The sequence below is a fragment of the Frieseomelitta varia genome, unplaced genomic scaffold (genome assembly GCF_011392965.1).
Source record: "Frieseomelitta varia isolate USP_RPSP 00005682 unplaced genomic scaffold, Fvar_1.2 scaffold_248, whole genome shotgun sequence".
In the NCBI taxonomy this organism is placed as follows: domain Eukaryota; kingdom Metazoa; phylum Arthropoda; class Insecta; order Hymenoptera; family Apidae; genus Frieseomelitta; species Frieseomelitta varia.
This window is the reverse complement of record NW_025109977.1, coordinates 63,114-77,435: the sequence shown is the minus strand read 5'-3', so window position 1 is coordinate 77,435 and position 14,322 is coordinate 63,114. Positions and strand designations below refer to the sequence as shown.

Here is a 14,322-nt window from a genome sequence, read left to right as displayed (position 1 = left end):
CCCAAAGTAAGTCGTTTCAAAGACCTGGCCCCTTTTGTATCTTATTTCTAAGTTACTTAAAATTAAAATTTAAAAAAAAAAAAAAAAAAAAAAAATACTAAAGAAGCTTCGCAGTTATTTTACAAATATTCATATTCCTAGATTAAAAGTGTAATCAAAATATGAAAATCGCCCAAAATATGAGAACGTTGGATCGTTCCTCCGCCATCGGATGTTGAAAGAAAACGTGGCGCGTCGTCGGTGAAAATCGAGCGGCGTCGATGGCATGCGCGCGATAATTCTGCGCGAGTGGGTATCGAGTGCCGCGTGCCCGCGATTTCTACCTCGGCAAACAATGCGATCCCTCGCGAAACGCAATCGTTTCTTCCCACTCGCGGTGAGCGTCGCCTCGTAGCATTCGTGCGACTGATCGTAACTCGTGAAACTGTTGCGACGGGACGCTACGAGTGTGAAAATTTCGCTGGAATCTCGGTGATGCAACAATAAGCCGAGACATTCTATGTTATTATGTTTTACGACTAGACAGGAACTAGATGTGGAAACACCGATTCATTCGCCTGGGAGGAGGGATTGAAACTGAACCGACGATAATCACGGAGCAGTAAATCGTCTTGGAGGCGCGCGAAATGTTCGTCGAGGATTAAAGCCGGTTGTTGAAAAATGCTCCGTAAAAACGGAAGCACGAACAGGTTAATTAATTGCGGTTCGAGGACGTTTGTGCAGTTTCATATCTTTACGAGATGGAACTGTAATTGCCACTTAACATTGAATAGCCTGTAAATTTCTGTTCTTGAAAATCGTTTCATAAACGCATCATGTGGGGATAATCGATTTTCAACGATTCGTACTTTATTCGTACTTTCTCGTCCCGCTGATACTCCTTGCTCTCTATTACTTCGTTCATTCACCACGGAATTTATTTGAGAACCAAATAGCCTGTAACAACAGAAATTCCAAAGTGTTTTCATAAACGCATCACTTGGAAATAATCGATTTTTTTTAACGATTCGTACTTTATTCGTACTTCTTCTTTATTCATACTCTTCTTACTGATACACGATATTACTTCATTCGTCGGAATTTAGTTGAGAACGAACAGTCAGTAACAACAGAAACGCACGTAATGGGAGTTGAAGCAAGTAGATTCAACCGATACTTAGTCAGACATTAGCTGCCCAATTTCTCTCGAATAAATGAGGCTCACTTATTGCGAACACTTTTGTAACCAACTGTATCTCTGCACCATAGCGACATGTAGTTCCATGCTGACTACGTACTCAAAAGAATACAATCGACGACCTTGATGAAAAGGCAGCGTCTCGGAGGGTGAAATTACAAGGCTCCGTCACTTTTACTCGAGCCCAGATCCGATACGTTGCTCGTCGATGGACCGTTCCTCGTCCAATCTTCTTCGTCTGCGATTACAGTTTTTAATTGCCAGCCTGTCCGACATGTTGCAGTCTCGCATAAATTTAACGCTGGCTGCGGATCAGCCGCAAGGGTCCGTGGAAACGAGGTGAGATCCTGGCGAGATCACCTCACCAATCCGCGGTCCCTCCTTCCGAGTCTCTTTGCTACTATTTTTTCAACTACATCTGCCTGTAGTCGAGTTTTGTTAGCCATTCAGACTTTCATTGCGATTCTGTTGCTCGATAAGAACGAGTGGGATTGTGCTTTGATTTTTCGGTACAGTGATACTAGCATATGTATTAGACACACGTATGTATATTAGCATTTTAGCTGGAAATGTAAAAATTAGAAATACTAATTGAACGATTAATTAAATGAAAATTGAGAGTGAGTTTCTTCATAAGAGTTTGCTCAGACTGTTTCAGAACGAATGACGTCGTTGAAGAGAAGCACGACGAAGAGGAAAGCTCCGGCGAGCTTGAAAGAAATACATATGCCAATCGTGTTGTAGTTTCGTTCCACAGCTGAAAAATGTCCTGCCTGGGAATGTCCTGTTACGAAGATGGCTTCCGATTGGCTGGCCCCGCGTCGGAATGCTCCCTCAGGAGCAAGGCTCGCATCGATGCACTTTTCGAGGACTCGAGGTACGAACTCTTATGTATATTCTCGTAACAATAAGCTTCCAATTTAATACAGTATAAAGAGCTACTTTATAATTTTAATCAACATATATTCTGATACTATATTATAAATAATATATTATTCTGATAATATATTTAAATAATATATATTATATTATATATAATATATAAATAATATATATTCTGATGATATTATATATAATATATTCTGATAATATTATATATTATATATAATATATAAATAATATATATTCTGATAATATATTATAAATAATATATTATTCTGATAATATTATATATTATATATATTATATATAAATAAGATATATTCTGATAATATTATATATTATATATAATATATAAATAATATATATTCTGATAATATTATATATTATATATAATATATAAATAATATATATTCTGATAATATTATATATTATATGTAATATATAAATAATATATATTCTGATAATAATCTTTGTAATTTTTAATTAATTGCAATTCCAAATTAAATCGAATAACTTTTTGCAATTCCAAATTAAATTGAAACTTATTTATTCAGGTCGATTTACGGGTCGAATTTTGGCGGTTGGTACGGAGGGGTGTCGACCATGAACTCGAATCATTTGGAAGAGATGGGCGCAGACGAGCAAAGGAGGGTGAACAGCGCGGTGCAGGCGAGGATCGAGGCGATGTTCGCTTCCGTGGAAGCCGAAAGCGGAACACCTGGTGAATGCGCCGCTGCGATTTTACCGGTAAATATATCGATTACTTTCCTCCTCGTGGTTCTTCCTCGTTCTCGTGCCAGCAACCACTTCGCTCTACTCTCGTGAACTTGTAGGACAATTGCTCGCCGCTGGTAACGCTGATGATAGTGTATTGATCTCGAGAGTATGCATTTTTCTTACATTAACGCAGTTTTAATTTAGAAGGTGGGGTGTTCCTCTTTTGAAGTAAGAGAAATCTCTTCAGAAATGAAATATTTAATATTCAAACGAAAATTTAATATTTTAACCAAAAATATTTAATGGTGTATATATCATTAGTATTATTATTATATTATTTTATATTATAAAATAATATTATTATATTATTTTATAATATTATTTACATTATTATTTATGTATGCCAAAAATATATAATATATTGTAATTATTAAATATATAAAATATATTAAATATAATTTTATAAATTTAATATATAAATATAAAAATATATTAAATATATATATAATATTATTGTAACTTAAGAAATTGAACTCTATAAGTATTCAATATTATAAGAAATGGAAGACAATCTTTCAACTTTTAACCTTCTTTGCATTTTTCTCACTGATTCAACAAAGATAACAAATTTTAGCATGTCCCAATATTCGGTCATAATTAAGTATTATTTGTCGTATTAGAGCACCATTTATTTTCATCTACCATCGTTAAATTATCCAATTATCTCTGTCTGAAAATTTCTAAAAATTCTACATCTCAATTGCTTTCGTATTCTCCGTCGTTGTTTCAAATTTGAGGACGAAATCGGTCTGATTGAGACGAATTGTCGCCGTACTGAACGCAGGATCCGCTCAACAAAGATTTCATTGCGATTAGATGGAATCACGAAAGAAAAGAGGATTTTCACTTATGTTAATTCGATCGTACGGCCGTGTCGCCGCGTCCCTGCCCCCGTGCACAGGAAAATCTCGAGGAACAGCCATTCGTTCCTCTCTCGAGACGAGTTCGCGCCTTGGCCGAGGACTTACCTACTTCGCGGCCTGAAAATCGCCTTTCGTATTTCGTACTTCGCCACGAAAATATCGGACTTTAACAAACGAGAAGATCTCGTTCTTGTTCCCCATATTTCTTTTCTCGTTTAATTTCCTTCCGTTTGCAAAAGTCTAAGAACATGGGAAAAGATAAAACGAATGGAATGTTTTAATTATTTTATACGTTATATAAATTTACACTGAAATTTTTTCGTGCACAAAAATTTATACGAAGTGGCCACGAATGGAAATAAAATTTAGCCCGACGTATAATTGGTCTGGTTGACTGCTTGCTCGTTTCGAAGACGGGCAAAAAATAAAAAGAACGTTGAAAAAAGGAGGACGATAGTAAAAATTGTCCGAATTTTTTAAATTTTGCGTTGAATGTACAACTGTTTAATCATGAATTTAGATGGACGTACGTGAGGAATATATTCGTGGAATATTTTTGTTCAATGTCGAGTTAAATATTCCTGCTATCTGATGGTTCAAGCAGACGTGTGTTAAACAACATTTGACCGAATGAGAGTAGAACGGAACATGCTGGCAGAGATTAGGAACGTCGTAACACTTAGCATTGCGCACTACTAATTATGCGACGCGGTCGAGCGCGATTTTCATCGGGGAACGAGCAAATATCGTTCTCGATGTTTAGGGAACGATGGAAAATGTACCGCGCCATCGAAACGTAATTTCCGCTTCCATCATGCAATATCAGTACTCTAATAACCTACCTTGTCTAAAACAAGAAAATTCCAATTATTTTGTGACAACCATAAATTATCCTACAAAAGTTGGAGAAATTTTAAGAAAAATCTTCGATTTATTATCATTTCTGGTACCTGAGAGACCTGAAAATTATTTTCTTCCCTGATCAGACATCAGAGAAACCCAAAATCCAAAAATCACAGATGAGATGATTATTCTCGACGTGTCGCTGCTTTTACATGATTAATCGGATACCTTTGTCGGAATGTGAAGAAACGCCCTAAATAGTTATTAGAGACAAAGTACTCACGGCGATTTTTAATCGTCACTTTCATTCCCGTTCACGATCCGCGAAGCGTGACCGGGCTGGCTCCCGACTATTTGGAGCACCGTAAAATTCCCCTTCGTTGCCGCCGATCGGCACGCGGATTTTTCTTATTGCCCCGCTTTTACGACCTCCCTCTTCCGCATCGTTGTGCCATTCGTCGTATGATACCTTCGCCGAGGTCAACAACAGCTTCAGATATGATCTTGAAAGCCGAGAGGTCTCTCCCGTGCTTCGAGTTCGCGAGCTTTTCCAACTTTATCGTCGTTTCCTTCATTCTCGATCGTCGAGCTTGCACGGATAAATAGCGGACGTATTGACGAAAGACGGTGGTTTTGAAATTACGATTGACAAGGAAAATGAAAGAGGGACGCAGTTGAAGTTACATACATGACTGACGTCTATTGAGAAAAATTGGGACGAAGAAATTTTTATTTACATGGGGTGAACGTTGGTTGCTGCCCGCTTCGCTTGTCGCTCTCTCGTCGTGCCTGTTACAGCCTCCGGAGAGATGTTTTAATGAATGAAGACGCGATGTAGAATAAATACGTTTATTCTCAACTAATACAATGACTGAATTGAGTGAGGGAATGAGTGGCCGACGCGGAATCACTCTGACTGATTTGGTGTAAAATGAAGGTGAATGTATAATTGACGCGGAGTTAGTCCTCGGACGGACTACGTGTGTCTCCCTGAATGTCTCTCTTCGCTCTGTATCTACGTCGCCCTTTTAATTGGTAGGCGACTTTCTGGAGCCGGCCAAGGCGCCTTGTTTATGCCCTACCGAGCCTTTCCACATACTGTCTCTCTCTCCAAGGCCAGAGAAAGTGTCCTTGGATGAGAGGTATGTTTGCACATCTGGCAATTCTCGGCAGGGTCGAGGCTTTATAGGAGTTGGCCTGACAAGACGCCTCGGAGGGTTCTGTTCTGCGCCAGAACATGGGGCAAAGTTTAAATTTAATAAATATAAAACACGCGATAGTGACAAATGTAGAAGTATCTGGATTATAATTCTTTTTATTGACTTTTATAAACTTAACTTTTATAAATTATTTTTATTAATTTAAAATTAATACGTACGTATGTGCATCGTTTGTTCGTGTGTCCTAAAATGTGTCCTAAAATTACCTTCGTTTAACTTCACTTCTGAAACGAAAGAGTGTTCCAGTATAGTAGAGTAAAATTGTATCATTTCACACAGTCGAAATTTTTATGAAAATGACGCTTCATCTGTTTTAACATTCCGTCGGTAAATTTTTTAATACGTTGCGCAACAGCGGAATTTGTCTAAAAGATAAAGATAAAATATACAAGATAAAATAAAATGAAATTGTTGCACCGAAAGATAAAGAGATAAAGTTTATTAGTATCTCATTACTTTGCGTGAGCAGAACTGATATCGTAGGTTTCGCTTTTAAATAGAAACGTATCTTGCACGCATCGTGAAACGGGGTTTTAGAATAGTTCTAGTTGGTTACAGTGACCGATGAAAACTCTTGATAACGGCGCACCATCGATTAATCTACGTAATTTACACCTTATTTGCATCGTGATAAACTTTCGTTATCCAGTCGCTTATGGCTTTTGTTTCTCCAATTAAAACAACCATTACCTTTTCCTTCGCTCTGTGATATCGGTGTTAAGTTGAATGGACTCGTAAAAGATGCGGTGCTTTCAGGAGGAAATTGATACGATCTTTCTTCATTTCTTGCAATTTGATGTACGATAACACAGCGTGATTGAAGAATTATATCCTACTTGGGTTGAACGAACTGCTCGATTCCAATAATTTATAATCCACTGTCAGACAGGTGCAAGCAGGTTTAAAATAATTTAAATCCACGAGTGATCTTTCCGTAGTTCAATTTATCAAAAATACTGAACAAGAAGAAATAGGAAATTACAATTTCGTCACAAACGAACTTGAATCTCTCCAGTAGCAGCCTCTTACGAAGGAACGAACTTCGATCTTCTACGATTGTTCGAAATCGTTCTTGATCGTTTTTTTAAAAACGAAAGCAGGGGTAAAGTCACACGCTGGCCAAGAGTAACCATTGAAATTACGTTTCACAGGTGAAATATATGGGCGCAGCTCCCGTTGGTGGTCGCGTGGCGAGCGTTCGTGGTCTCCAAGAACCACTGCGCCAACTGCTCGAGAGAATCGATGGCTCGGTGCGGGCGGAACTCGAGGTCTCCAGGCGAGGGTTGACTTTCCGCGCGCCCGACATCACCGAGAAGAACAACCCGTTCCGCAGGATCGCCGTGTGGAGCGCGTTGAGGCTTCGCAGTAAACCCACGCCATCGGGAGAGCTGCATCACGCTTTCTTGCCGTTGGTCGGCGATCACGAACAGAGCCAGGCAGGCGAGGAGAAGCACGCAGGCTTATACAGGTAGGGCATTGCGATGGAAAGCGCTGTCGGGAGAAATTAACGACGCCGTGGATGCACGTAACCAACACTCAGATCGAGTCTAGTTTACGACAATTATTCCTCGTAGAGAGGAATATAACATCTGATCAACGAGCCAGGGTTTGACATTTTTATGCAGTCTACGATCTTTCAGTCCATTGAAACGTCGCATCAACATTTTCCAATTTACGTCGTCGAATTCTATTTCAGATCAAGAATCATTCGAATCGCCGTAAAATTGATCGACAACGATTGAAATAAACATAAGTCCACAATTGCTTCGTTTTTTTTTCAGAACGATGCGTGGTCTGAAAACGATAGCAGACCACTATCCGCCGATATTTGCGGTAGTGATGCGACGACCAGGGGCCGCCAGATTACTGGAATGTCACGCATTCGGCTGTGAAACGGAAGAAGACGCAGTGGCCGCTGCGGCAACCCTTTATCGAGCGCTCGTGGCCGATCTGGACGCGAATCGACGTCGACCAAGGCACGCAAACGGCGTTGGTTGCATGAGCCTGGCCTCCGTAGCTTCCAGCGCCAGAGAGCCCAGTCCAAGTAGCAGACTCGGCATCAGAATGAACGTGTTACAGTCAGAGGCTGTTAGATTAACTCCTCAGCATCCTGTGAGACCTCCAAGAACAAAGAAAACCTCCGTGTCCAGCTCGGTGACGGAGGACGAAACGGGGAAGTCGGAATTGCAGAAGGCTCCTAGAAGAAAGAAGAAGAACTCCGACGTGAAGGCAGAAGACATTCTGGAGGCTCGAGGAAGAAGAAGGGAGGCTGTTCCAAAGGAGAAGGCGAGCCAAAATGTCACCTCCATTCAAAAGACTCTCGACTCGAGTGTTTCGAAGAAGGAAGAACGCGAGAATATAAAAAACAAAACGTTTGGCAGTAAAAATGAACTGGATGCGCCTGAAAAGATCGAGACTGGGAATTCTAGTAGCTCCGCGAGTAAGATTTACGACGTTGGCGCTAGTGGACTTTACGAGACAGTCTCGAATAAATACGAAAAGCTTCCGATAATTGGCAGAGCGGGGAAGGATGCAGAGAAACGGAATAAAGAATCGGAAGACGCGAGAGAGAAGATTTATGACAAGTCTTATGGTTCTTACAACTTGAACAACCCTCAAGTGTCCTCGAGAGACACGCCTAAAAGTCAAGAAACACGGTCTACGAGATCGGACGTTCTGACGTACGACAGGATTGAGAAGCCAGCTTGCAAGAGCGAGGAAAACTCATTGTACGAGCGAGCATTTAAGAGAAACAGCAAGGAGGAGAGACTGTACGAAGACCACTTCAAAGACGTTGACAAGATATACAGCGTTGCTCAAGAGGAAATTTACAACGGCAGAGGGGAGAAATTAGCGGCGGGGAAGATAAAGAGCTCGCAAGAAGACATATTCTTCGGCAGGTCTTGCAATAACGAGGTTTATCAGTCGAGTCGGGAGAATCGCGAGGATTCAGTGCCAATGGAACGAAGAAGGCCAAAGGACCCAGAACGGGCAACGACTGGGAAACGAGTGAGCAGAGTGGTTACCATGGACAAACCTTTGAAGAAGCAACTGAGCGATTCTACGTCGAATTTGAATTTAACAGAGTTTAATCAGCCGAGAGTTAGGAAGAGAAGCAGAGCTGGAAGCGAGCCGCCTGTTAGTAGATCTGAAGATGCTGTGAAAGCACTTCAGGAGACAAAGTTGAAGAGATCTCAGAGCGACGTAGACGTAGATCGGGGAGATTTGATGACCAGGGTCGAATTGCCCAGGAGAGGAAGCTTTCTGAAGCCTGGAAGCGCTAGGAGACCCAACAGTGTCAAAGGGGGCACTCCGCTGGGGTTCACGGAACTTTTTGACGAATTTAGGAACCAGGAGGGTTTGACCAGCGTTGACGACATCTTGGCTGCTATTATTGGTAAGTATCATTTGGAAAAATCCTAAAATCTAACGCTGTACCTTTTACAATTTTGAAAAGACTTTGAAGTTGAAGATCCATAGTTGGTTTTTGGCTTCTTTTGCTACTATTTTTTTTTTTTTTTTTTGACAAATTGTAGGAGATCGACATAAATGTAACGATAAGAAATTTAGTTGTTATTTTTCAACTTTTGCACATTGTTGTCAATGAGTGAATGATACTATATTGTTTTCTTTCTTAGACCCCGAAGGGATGTCTTTCAACGACTTGAAACCCCTGTACAAAGAGTTCTTGTTAAAATTGGCGGCGACACTGACTCAGGATGAACTGTATCAGAGATCGGCGAGCATAATGAGGAGACGTCGAAGGCCCCAACGAAGACGATCCAGCCGACGTACGTGCTTGCTTGGCAGGGCTATTAAGAGGTCTGTGTCGAGGTTAAAGGGTGGACCCACGGAATTTACTTCCGTGATCTTCCCGGCGAGACGACTGAACGATAGTTTTGGTAGTAGTTCTTCTTGCGATGCCAGAAACAACCACAGGAATCGTATGCTGGCCAATAAAATGGGCAAGAGGAGATCTTCTTGGAGAGCGAACAAACACGGCGTTTGTCACACCACCTCCGAAGACAGTGACACTTGTACGTGTCAATATCTTGCAATTATCTCAAATATTGGATTTCCACAGTAATTTCTTTCTTGAAGTTATTTCATATTTTACATTTCTCCGGTAAATTTCTTTTTCTTTTTTCTTTTTAGTTCTGTAGATTTCATAGGTTGTTTACCTTTAATTTATACATCGTACAATATAAAGTTCGCTAGAAATTAATAGAGCCACTACGATCATTCAGGCAGAAGACTGAACAGAAGTGCAGGAGCGGCGGCGAACAGAAGCAGCAGCGGTTACGTGAGCTGCAGCGAGTGTAGCTACGATTCAGAGTCGTGCACTTGCGTGTCAGCGGACAAGTGTTACTGCTCGTTATCGAGGAGGATCCCGACGGAACTTCACGTGCCTCCAAACACGGTGGTATGTGCTTGCGACACCGACAGCTGCTCCGAAAGCAATAAGTGTTACTGTGCCCGACAGCCCAATCGCCCGACCATACTCGAGCAGTTAAGACAAAGAGGCATCGTGCCCTCGGAGAGCACCCTCAGTCGAGCCGGAAGTCCAGACAGAGTGACCAAAACTGGCAGATGTCGGACACCTTTCCAAGGTTTGGACGTGCCGAAGGTAACACATACATCGATGGTCGAGCAACACAAAAGTCAAGAAATTAACAAAACTGAAGTTGTATTTTTCTCTCGTGTAGTAAATAGAGTTTGTTAACTTGCTAAATTATATATCATAGAATTTTTTTTATTATTCTCCCTCTTTTTATTAAAAAAGAATGAATAGGTTTTCATTCATTTGCAGAAGCAGTCGTCGTCAAGCTACGGCAGTTCGAACAACCTCGCCCTAGATTATGACCTGTTCAATCCAGGACGAAAGTCTCAACAGTCTTCAGACAGCGAAAAGGTGCTGGTCGTTAGCGCCAGGGATACACAGGGCCGTTTAGTATACGTCGGTGGCGCTGACAGAGACAAGAAATGCCTTTCCCATTGTTCCAGTCGATCTGGAGCACATCACGAAGCCCTTTCGATTAAGAAGAGCGCTGAAATCGCGGCAATTTTCGGAGCCGATTGGAATAGAATCAGTAGGCGAGCTAGCAATGCTTCCAGCATTAAAAGTTCCATCAGTCTGGAGGCTGGATTAGGGTATTTACCGTAATGATCATTTTTTTTTTTATAATTCCTCGTCTTATCTGATCCGATCCGGTTCGTCGACTTAATTTTAATTGCTCATTATCAGGCATTTCGCATGTTAATATCTTTCCCAAAAAAATGTAAAAGTTAGAAATCTCTCGGTCAGAGCTTGTTAGATGTTATACATATATATAATATATATAAATAAGAGCTTATTTTTTTATTTGTACTTAAAAAACGACAGCATTTAGTAAAAGGATGTAAATACACATTTATTCTCAAAGAAAACATTCAGAAATACATAAAACACGTCGAACTATTTCTTTTTTTACAATGCCGTAAATATTAGTGATAACAGTGTGGTTTCTATTTTTATACTTAGAATGTTTGTCTGGTACTTGAACAGTCGCACTTTTAACGTTCAGTTACTGTTTAATTAATCGTAGCTCATTGGCACAAAAAATCAAGGTATCAATATCAACGCGTGTATTAATTAATAACGGTACTGTTATTTCCATGGTTCGCAGAAACATGTCAAAAATGTACCAGACTCTCCTGTAACGGTAACATATTTCTGCGAGACTGATTTGATCTCAGCAAAAGTGGTTCTGAGTCGGGCATGCTAAAGTTGCTATTCGCGCTAAAGACATTATGAAAAGAGAAAGAACAGAAGCAAAAAATATTCAATACCGTTATTCTATTAACATACATGAATATTGCAAGTATATCATCATCACTTGTAAACTTCTTCCCTTTTATTTTCGTATTTTTAATAATTATAGATAAAAGTAAATCTACTGAGATTAAAAAAAAATTGTTTTATTCATCTTTTTGACTGTTATTTGTATGTATATTAATTGGCAATAATTTAGCATAAGTTTGTGAGATTCCTGATTGAATGTGATCATTATTCGTTTGTATTTTTATCATTCCTATGTTGCTACACAGAACCTGATAACTTAACTAAAGATAACTTAACAAACGAACTAAGGGAACAGTGTAATCGAGATCACGCGTAATCTCATTTCTCTCGAAATATATTGTCGTTTTGTTACATTATGTAATACATCTCTCGTGCAGTGTATATAAAATATGAATTCGTATTGTGCACTTCATCATTTACTGTTAGTAAAGTCTTAATTCATTTTATTAAATTTCTTCTTATATTTCGACGGCACTTCAACCTTCTTTATGTTATCTAAACCTATTTCCTCCTCGGTTCTAAAATTTGAAAAATGCCAAAAAATCACATTACGAAAGAATAAAAGTTGAAAGAGATCTAAAATTGAAAGAGTCGGAACAAAGTTTGCTACCTAAGTAAAATATTCACTAGATCCTCACAAATGAACAGCGCAGTATCATTTTCTTCCCATTTATGATATTCTCTGAGTATTATGTATGTATTTTTCTTTCTCAATATTTCTCTGCTCTTTCTTGTTGCACAAAGTTGAGTTATAGCCTCCAGTAACATGACTCTAAAAAATAATTTAAGAAGTAATAATTCCTATCTAAAAATATGGCTATAAAGACACACTTCTATACCTAATATCTGCATTTGGCTCTCTCTGTTTCGTCTCTGGTAAGTTTTGGAGTCCTTTTGGTAGCTTAGCATTGTCTTTATCATCAAATTTTTCAGGTCCAGCCAATGGTATAAGAAGATATGATAAAATATCTATTTCAGGACTTAATAACCATCCATGATTTTCCACGTCAAAGCAACAATTTTTTATAATACCAACGATTCCAGAACGTCTCACTAAGCTGTCTGGATAATCAATGAAAGGAAGAAATTTCTGGATCATCTTATGGTCTCTGTCCATTAGATACCTACAGATAATAAATTTATAATTTGCAAATTTGAATTTACATTTAAATTAAAAAGATTAATTAATAATTTACTTTCTCATACGCCGAGACTGACTAAGATTACAAAAAACAGAACTTAAATAATGAAGCTTTCCACCAACATTATTATACTGTTTCGAACAAAATGCTTTAATAATATCATCCCATGTATAACAACTTGTTCTAATAAGTGTCATAATCCTATCGGCTAAATGCTGTGGTCTGGTCATATTTGCAAGGATCATGCAGCATGGATCTGCTAGAATGCTTTCTTTGTCCATTATAAATCTAACAAGAAAAAGTAAAAAAATGTAAGAAAAGAGGAATATTGTATAGTATCTTATTAATAAAGCGTCTACCTAATAGAAACATGTATCAGATTGTAATTATATTTCCCAAATTTTGAGGAAGACTCTGAGATCGATAGAAACGTCTTAGCTCCTGCTTCATCCGCAATTATATTTATCAAAGCCAGAGATGTATCTTTAGCAATTGCTGTTGAGGAATCTTGAAGCAACGCAATTAGTTGCTTCAGTAGATGTGGAAATTTTATTAATTTCTCTCGTTCTTCTGTCATGTCAGTTAAAGGAACTAATATTCGAGGACCACGTGAAAATTAATAAAGAATAGAAAACTTATAATTACAAAAATTGAGGTTATAAAGCATGTTACGATCATAAATACTTACGGAGAACACGTTCTAAGACGGTAGATTTCGCAACTGATTGTACATTCGGTTTCAAGAGTTGAAATATTTCTTTAATGGTTAACTCCATTGTAATTAAATAACTCTCTTTTTAGTAAAATATTGCACAACAACCAAGTACAGAATGTCTCGTACAATAATCGCAAGGTGTACAGAATACGTACAGAACGCGTACGGAACGCTTACAGTGACATCTACCTCTAATATCTTTGTCTTTAAATTATTAATTTTGTAAATAAATTAGAAAAATGAAATAAATAATATTTTCCATGATTACTGAATTTTTTTTGGATCCTATATTTTATGTCATACGTAAAAAACTTCATAAGTTTTCCTGTAATAATAAATAATGACAGATGCAATTGTTAATAACTAATTAATTAAATAAAGATTTATAGCCAAAGTGTATGAAATTTGTTCTATATACTCTATAATTATTTTCGCATTCGATTTTGATTCAAATTTTAAACGTATTTTGAATGCTTCGATCCATTTAGTGGAATTGGTAAATCTTTATTTATGCATTTCGTAGCTTAAAATACAATACAGAAAGAAAGTTCTGTAGAAAATTCCCAAGAAATTTAATTTTAAATTTACAATCGCAAAAGTTCGCAAATTATTCCTTTTAAATATTATTCCTTTTTTTTGCAAATAAAAATGTTATGGACATTGAAACGCTAGCGTCACGTAGTGGTGAAATGGTGGGACTAATCGTTGTTCCTATCCTTGTCGCTCAATATTGCTCTCCTTGTTTATAGATAGTGCTGCCATCTGAGCCACTTCAATTTTGACTGGAACTAAAAGCACAAATTGGAAAAATCCAATAGATGGCAGCACTTTTGTAGACAAAGAAGGCAATAGTGTGCGACA

At 38.5% G+C, this 14,322-nt stretch overlaps 2 protein-coding genes across 6 annotated transcripts in view; one reads left to right on the top strand and one right to left on the bottom strand.

The window, feature by feature from the left end:
- The window catches only part of LOC122528265, a 15,381-nt gene extending 3,326 nt beyond the window's left edge, over nucleotides 1-12,055 (top strand). Inside the window, exons 2-9 of one of the 5 annotated variants that reach the window (XM_043653224.1) lie at nucleotides 1,826-2,054; nucleotides 2,614-2,806; nucleotides 6,914-7,230; nucleotides 7,544-9,159; nucleotides 9,401-9,584; nucleotides 9,672-9,799; nucleotides 10,010-10,389; nucleotides 10,573-12,055. In XM_043653224.1, coding sequence (XP_043509159.1) covers nucleotides 1,942-2,054; nucleotides 2,614-2,806; nucleotides 6,914-7,230; nucleotides 7,544-9,159; nucleotides 9,401-9,584; nucleotides 9,672-9,799; nucleotides 10,010-10,389; nucleotides 10,573-10,926 — 3,285 coding nt within the window. In that variant the 5' untranslated portion in view covers nucleotides 1,826-1,941 and the 3' untranslated portion in view covers nucleotides 10,927-12,055. Of the gene's footprint in view, nucleotides 1-1,825; nucleotides 2,055-2,613; nucleotides 2,807-6,913; nucleotides 7,231-7,543; nucleotides 9,160-9,400; nucleotides 9,800-10,009; nucleotides 10,390-10,572 lie in introns of all 5 variants that reach the window. The other 4 variants (XM_043653222.1, XM_043653221.1, XM_043653220.1 and 1 more) reach the window with 4 other exon arrangements.
- Nucleotides 11,148-13,638, bottom strand: LOC122528270 (protein HGH1 homolog). Its single transcript, XM_043653234.1, has 6 exons — nucleotides 13,435-13,638; nucleotides 13,106-13,337; nucleotides 12,801-13,034; nucleotides 12,444-12,728; nucleotides 12,215-12,376; nucleotides 11,148-12,122 (listed from the first exon to the last, which is right to left on the bottom strand). Exons 1-6 carry the CDS (start codon nucleotides 13,520-13,522, stop codon nucleotides 12,038-12,040), a joined length of 1,086 nt encoding a protein of 361 aa, XP_043509169.1. The 5' UTR covers nucleotides 13,523-13,638; the 3' UTR covers nucleotides 11,148-12,037.
- Between the last annotated feature and the right edge of the window lie 684 nt (nucleotides 13,639-14,322).